This window comes from Drosophila bipectinata, chromosome 3L (genome assembly GCF_030179905.1).
Source record: "Drosophila bipectinata strain 14024-0381.07 chromosome 3L, DbipHiC1v2, whole genome shotgun sequence".
NCBI classification, from domain to species: Eukaryota; Metazoa; Arthropoda; class Insecta; order Diptera; family Drosophilidae; genus Drosophila; species Drosophila bipectinata.
Window position 1 is genome coordinate 24,534,567 of NC_091738.1, and position 7,736 is coordinate 24,542,302.

At 48.5% G+C, this 7,736-nt stretch overlaps 1 protein-coding gene across 1 annotated transcript; it reads left to right on the forward strand.

The window, feature by feature from the left end:
* The first annotated feature begins 4,559 nt into the window (after window positions 1–4,559).
* On the forward strand, window positions 4,560–5,533 carry LOC138926313 (uncharacterized). Its single transcript, XM_070279996.1, has 2 exons — window positions 4,560–4,598; window positions 4,772–5,533. The coding sequence occupies exons 1-2, from the start codon at window positions 4,560–4,562 to the stop codon at window positions 5,531–5,533; spliced, it is 801 nt and encodes a 266-aa protein (XP_070136097.1).
* Window positions 5,534–7,736: the final 2,203 nt, after the last annotated feature.

The window sequence follows — 7,736 nt, forward strand, 5'->3', positions numbered from 1 at the left end:
CTTTACAGTCGAATATTTAAAGGGAAAAGATAATCATGTAGCTGATGCGTTATCAAGGATAACCATCAAAGATCTACAAAATATAACTATAAATATATTAAAAGTAACTACAAGATATCAAAGTAGACAAAAATTCCGCGCGGAAATTAAGAACGCGAATTGCCAATGCAATCCTTAAATAAAGCTAAATAAATCCCACGTATACGACGTCATAAACAATGATGAAGTACGTAAAGTAGTACGCAGATAAAAAAATATGTTATGTTTATTTAAACAAGGCAGAAAAATTACTGCAAGATATGATGTTAGCGATTTATATACTAATGGAGTTATTAATTTAGATCAATTTTTCCAAAGGCTTGAAATGCAAGCCGGTATACATAAAATAAATATCTTTGAACTAGAGGTCTGCATGATTGCACTCAAAATTTTCGGTTATTTGAGTACAATAAGTTTAAGTCGCAATTGAGCGTGCCAAACCGTTTCAACAAAGTGAACTGCGGATTGGTAAGGGTTGTTTTCGTTGTATGCGAAATGAGTGAAATTCAAACCAATGTGGAATGGATAGAATGAGTGAATGCAGAGTAAATGCTTCGAGTACTCGGATAAAATTTTGGCATTCTCGTCATTCATGGAAGGTAGAGCAGAAGCTAAAACTAGTTGCACAATTTTTTGTATACCTGCAAGCAGCTCGGCAAGCAGGTAGCAAGCAGCTACCTGCAAAGAGCCTTTTCAGATGCTAGAAATTTAATTTCTGAAAAGCGATGTATTATTGCTAACAATGCAGATACAATAAAAAAAATTATGTTTTTGCATTCTGTTATGAAAAATTAAATAAAGGACATACAAACATATGTATATATAATAATTAATCCATGCCTTTCTATTTTTCTATTTCTTGTATTGAAAAGCAACACAAAAACAAAAAATAAGTCACAAATGCGACGCACAACTAACCGAGTACTCGGTTACAAAACTCATTTGGTTATTGCGTCGCCGTTCGGATAGAGTAAATTTTTTACTCATACCTTTACCACATTTGCCAAATCCGTTTCACTCAATGTCTCACTCAGTCAGTCAGAACTTTGAGTGAGAGTGCCAAATGCTGCTTTGACTGTATTCATGCAGACCTCTACTTTGAACATACTTCAATAGAAAAATTTAAATTAATGGGCAACAAAATATTGAAAAAATTAAGAGCAGCGCTACTCAACCCGGTGACCCAAATAACAAATTTAAAAGAAAAAGAAGCAATTTTGTCTACATTTCATGATGATCCATTTCAAGGAGGTCATACTGGCATATCAAAAACTTTGGCCAAAGTAAAAAGACACTACTACTGGAAAAGCATGTCCAAAGATATAACTGAGTACGTAAGAAAATAACTAAACACACAAAGACCCCTTTAACAATTACAGACACACCAATAAATGCTTTCGACAGAGTGATAGTGGACACTATTGGTCCACTGCCAAAATCAGAAAATGGCAATGAGTATGCGGTCACTTTAATATGTGATTTAACTAAGTATTTAGTTGCCATACCTGTTCCGAATAAAAATGCCAATACTGTAGCTAAAGCAATATTTAAATCTTTTATCCTGAAGTACGGTCCAATGATGACGTTCATTACGGACATGGAAACAGAATATAAGAATTCAATTATAGACGATTTGTGAAAATATTTAAATATTACATCCACAGCACACCACCACCAGACAATTGGAACAATAGAAAGAATTCATAGAACTATCAATGAGTACATACCATCTTACATATCGGTTGATAAAACTGATTGAGACGTATGGCTTCAATATTTTGTCTTCTGTTTCAACACGACCCTCTCTATGGCACATACATATTGTCCATATGAGCTTCGACAAGCGCTGACCAGCGAATTGGACTCTGAGAATGCCCACGGGCCTAAGCCTTTTAAAGCCTAAGGCGTCCCGTGCCATTCTGGCACATACATATTGTCCATATGAGCTTCGACAAGCGCTGACCAGCGAATTGGACTCTGAGAATGCCCACGGGCCTAAGCCTTTTAAAGCCTAAGGCGTCCCGTGCCATTCTAAGGGCAAAGAGTGACGAATCCGTCAATACAATCCCGGGTCCTTCACAGAGACAAACTCGTTCCGTTGCGAAAATGGCTCAAAGTGCGGTCGAAGTGGCGCTGAAAAAGTTCATCGCCACAACTGATTGAATTAACCAATTTGAGGCTAACTCCGGGCGCCCCAGAAACGGAAACAGGCTCCCAATACATGTGCGAAGTCCACCGGGACCAAATTTGGGGCACTGTGGAAGATGGTGGAGAAGAGCTAGGAGAGCTGCTCAGATTTGCTAGCCGTGTCCGACGACAATGCGGGCACCTCGACAGTGCTGGAATCGAAGTACAGTTACAGTTACTCCGTGTATATACGAGGTGTATGGCGCAGCTTCGGGAGAAAATTGCCTCCAAATCCACTCAGGCTTCCGTCAATGTCCACACAATCGCGTTCTCAGGCTGCCGGTTACCTCCAGTGGATACCGAGGTCTTTGAAGGTGGGCCACCAAAGATAATTACCCGCAGAGACTTGTTTACTGCCATTTACATCCAAAACTCGCGGCTCACCCCGGTAGAGAGGTTGTTCCACTTACTGTCCAAAACAAGTGATGACGCACATGCCATTGTTTCTAAGGCTCCGCTTACTTATGAGGGGTTTGTCGCCGCGTGGCAAAGCCTCACAGACCGCTTTGAGAACAAGCCCTAGAACAAGCTCTCTGACAGCTCTAAAAATGTCCTCCATCAATGTTGAGGCTTGGGACTGCCTCCTGGTATTTATGATTTCCTCAAAGCTCTCCAAAGTCATACTTTCTATGTGGGAGCAATCCGTACATAATAAGGCCGAAATTCCAACATGGAAAGAGCGCCATCGCCCTCTGGAGGCCATCGAAGATATCAGGCCTAGTGGCTCCGTGCAATTTCCTCATTTCCTCAATTTTCTCCGTGCACTCAATTCATACGAATCTGGAGTGGTTCCGGGCCAAAAGGGTTGCGATCTCTGTTCAAGGAAGAACCACTCCATTCGCTTATGTCCGCGTTTCCTAGAAATATACGTAAATGGGCGCTCTTACTTCATTAAGAGGAAGCAGTTATGTTTAAACTGTTTTGCCCGAGGGCACCAGGAACGAGACTGCACGAGCGTTTATACCTGCTTCACATATCACAGCCGACGTTACACCCTCCCGGAACCGCGGCAATCCGTTTGCTACCGCTCCAAGTCCGCCTACGGCCAAAAGAGCTCGACCCGCACAGACTACCAGAAGCACGAACGGCTCAGAGGATCAGTCGGATGTGCAGGTGTGTTTCGCTTCCAGGTCAGGTGCCGTCCTGCTGGGCACGGCCCTTATTAACGTGTGCCATTTGGGGTGCAGCTTCCAGGCACGAGCACTAATAGACTCAGGGTCCGAAGCGACTTTCATAACGAAACGACTGTTCAACATTGTCAAGCGTCTTTCACGAAGCGCCAGGTCCTCTCCCAAATTGCCAAATGGTTCGGTCCAGCAGGTTGGCTCGCTCCTTTCATTGTTCGGCCGAAAATGTTCATGCAAGACATTTGGCTTCTGGATTTAGGCTCCCCCAAGATTTCTGTCAGCGATGGGTTGACTTCCTAAAAAATTACTCGGTGCTCGATCAGATTCGTGTTCCTCGGTGGGTAGCGCAGCAATTTACGTTCGTGTCGAGGTTGGGTCCACGGTAATAGTGACACTGCTGACTGCAAAGACTCGAGTGGCCCCAGTTAAAATGGTGTCGCTCCCTCGGCTAGAGCTGTGCGGTGCCTTGTTGTTGTCTGAGGTGGCCACCGCCGTTCTGCCAAAGATGCCAGGGGCCGCGTCTGCCCTATACTGTTGGACCAACTCGACTATTGTCCTCGCGTGGCTGCAGAAGCCAGCATGTCAGTGGAGAACGTTCGTGGCCAACCGGGTGACCAAGAAATGGGCACATGTCCGCTCCGAGCAGAACCCAGCGGATCTCGCTAGCCGGGGCGTAGCTCTCCAAGGTCTTGCGGATAACCAGTTGTGGTGGCACGGTCCTGACTGGCTACAAAGGCCTTGCAGCGATTGGCCCACTCAAGGCAATGATGCCCCCGTGACTGAACTCGAGAAGCGAGCAGTCAAGGTCTATGTCGCGAAGGCGCCCCCCGAAGATCTTCTTGAACGTTTTTCTACACTCAACAAGGCTTTACAAGTCCTTGCCTATATTTATCGCTTCATTCAGCGCGCGCGGAAGATTCGATCCCCGTTCGAAGAGCATCTGACAGCAGTTACGTCGGCTGAACGTCTTCTAGTTTTCGTCACTCAGCGCAGACACTTCGTCTCTGAGATGGGCTGCTTAAGCGTAAAGCGTCTAGTATCGGCATCCAGTCAGATTCAAAATCTGAACCCCTTCGTGGATTCGCAAGGCCTGAGCTTCTCCAATATGACGAACGGCACCCTATAATCCTTCCGTACGACTTCCATCTGTCTCGACTCCTGGTTCAATTTAGTCATCGCATTACGCTGCACGGTGGCAATCAGCATATGATCCGTCTGATCCGGGCCAAATTCTGGATTCCAAGGGTGAGGAATTTGGTCAAGTCCGTCGTCTATTCTTGTAAAGTATGTGTCATCCACAAAAATAAGTTGCCGACCCAACTCATGGGAGAGCTACCTAAGGAACGGAAAACTATACGGGGAGGGCCTGTCTCATCACAAAGAGTTATGTGTTCGTGTTTGTGTGCTTCTCCACTAAGGCCATCCATTTAGAGCATACGTCGGACCTTACGACCGAGAAATTTCTGGCAGCTTTCGCACGGTTCGTGTCCCGGAGAGGAGGCCCTCAAGTGCAGTCCGACAACGGGAAGACCTTTGTGGGGGCAGCTGGCCTACTATCCCGCGATTTTCTCCAGAGCCTAAAAGGGGCTGTGACCGGTGCCTATAGTCACCAGCAGCTTCTCTGGCATTTCATTCCTCCGGGAGCTCCCCACATGGGGGGCCTGTGGGAAGCAGGCGTCAAGAGCTTCAAAACCTTGTTCAACAAGTCCACCGCCACGCAGAAATACACCTTTGATAAGCTGGCTACTCTCCTGGCGAAGATCGAGGCGTGCCTGAATTCGCGGCCACTCGCGCCAATGTCCGAAGACCCTGCTGATCTGTTGGCTCTTACACCCAAGCTTTTTCTTGTGGGAGGCCCACTTTTCGCCACGGTTGAGCCCGAGATAAAGGGGGATACCACTCCCATCATTAATCGCTGGCAACACCTGAAGGCTCTTCAGCAGCAATTTCGGCTGCGATGGAAGGAAGAGTACCTCAAGGAGCTCCATAAGAGGAATAAGTGGCGAGCCCCTACGAGAGATCTCCGCGTTGGGGATATGCTCGTCATCAAGGAGGACAACCTTCCGTCCAATGAGTGGCGATTACGCAGGGTTGACGCGGTGTATCCAGGATCCGATGGCCATATCCGCGTGATCGACATCCGCACTGAGCGAGGGCGAGGTCAAGCGGCCCGTTGCTAAGGTCGTGCTTCTTCCGTTGGAAGCGTCAGCCTACCCACAATAATTCAGCATTTCTTCCGCGCCAATGTTCCTGTCCATTGTGTTGTCTTCTAGCTCTGCCGGTAGTTCCAAACAATAATTCTGATAACGTTATTTGTTTTTTCATCATATTTCCGCCAGTCATAGTCAACACAATATCGCCACGCCCACGCAACGCCCAGTCACTGGAGTGCAGATGTACTCGAGGAATACAATCCTACCGATGCCGAGTCTGCAATCCATTGATGAAGTGTCGACGCTTCCTACGCCTTAGTGCCGAGAAGCGGCTCCGGGCGGTTCTTGTAAACCGGTATTGCTCAAGCTGCCTGGCCCACGAGCACTCCGACGTATCGTGTTGGCGTGGGGACGGCTGTAAGACGTGTGGTCAAGATCACCACACGCTGCTGCACCTCGTAGAGAAGCCACGGGCTCGGCGCAAGGCACGTCAAGAGGAGCACCGGTCACGGAGCACGGGAGACAGGACACGGAGTGTCTCGGTTGGTGCCCGGCCGTCATCTGCCAACTCCCGGCGCGGTTCGGAGGCTTCTCGTCCTTCGTCCTCCACCTTCCGGCACTCACAAGCCGATCCACGGCCACCGACTACCCGGCGCTCGTCGGCAACTCCTCGGCATTCTTCCGCCACTGGCCGGCAGTCGTCAAGCGCTCCACGGCTTTCGTCCGCCACTCATCGGTTGCCGTCTACCACTCATCCGCCCGCGTCATCCGCGCCTAGCCAATTTTCCGTCCCTCGTCGAGGAACCCCGCAGGACGCGGTCGCTGCGCCCACCCTGTCGTCACTGCTTCAGCGAAACAGCGTCAACGTGCTGCCGACTTCACTAGTGCGCATAGACACCGGGACCCGGATCTTCGACACGGGAGCCCTCATCGACCCGTGCACGCCCTCGTGCTGCATCGACGCACCGCTAGCGGCGTGTTTCCGGCTGCCCACTACCAACGTGGGGGACGAATAAGTGTGTTCGGCCACCGTGGGGTCGAGATAGCGTTCGGCTGGAGGTCATCTTTAAGATTGAGCCTCACGTGCGCGTTCGTACGCCGTCCCGAGAGCTGAGCGAGGCGGTACGCACAATTCTTCTGCCCATCTGCCAGCGACGATCTCCGTCATCCTGGGAGCGGATATGTACCCGCGAATCATGCAGCCGTGGATCATGAAGATCCAGGACGGGCTGCCAGTGGCCCAGAGCACAGTCTTTGGATGGGTCGTGTCCGGAGCCCGTCACCAGTTATAACGACGAGAGAGCTGTTCCAACCCGAGTGATTTAGGTGACAACGGGGCGGGATGTTTAGGTGAGGGGCCGTTGTGCCGCTCAGCTGTGCATAAGAGAGCATCCGCGCTGAAGAGCGCATCCGCACTCCCCCTCTGTGCACTCTCTCTCGCTCGTCGGCCGTCGTCGATCGTCCGCTTATTTTTCTATTTAAATTTAAGTCTCCTGTAAGCAGCGAATAAAGCTGAATGCGTACAACCCGATAACGCCATCTTCTTATTTCATCATTTTTTTCCGGAATATTTTGCGGCAGCAACGCCCCCCTACAACAACCGCAATAGTAATAGCTGGAGCCACGACCCGGCTACCATCTTACAAGAAGAGGTACAGCACAGTCATCGTCACTGATCGTGGTCACCTCCTGGTCTCGATCGGTACTTCACATTTCAACACGACTGCAGGGGCACCTACCAAGTTACCGGCCGTTGTGGGCAGCAACTTGCCGCAACGGGTACATCAGAACCAACACATCCCTGAGCAGCACTTGCCACGGTGGTAACCTCCTGCAATAGCTTTGCAGGTAGAGAATATTGTGGGCAAACACGCTGCCGCAATATCTTGTAACCTTATTATATATACTGCTTGCTAAGAATGGAAGGGTGTTCAAAATTAAAGTTCGATAGCTTGGAATTCGCCAACATACATCAATTCTGGGCCGAAGAGTGAGAAAATGTCATCATTAGTGATTTAAAAAAAAAAAATTATCTTAGACGGACCAGACAATTCAAAACAATATTGGAGAGATTTGCGCCAAGATGTGGATGTGGTAGTATAATGGCTTTGGATGTGGTAGTATAATGGTGTGGGCCGCATTCTGTCATAAAGGAAAGACACCTATATGCATTATATCCACCAGAATGAATGTCAATATGTATGTGCTCTTGGACAATGAACTTATAGAG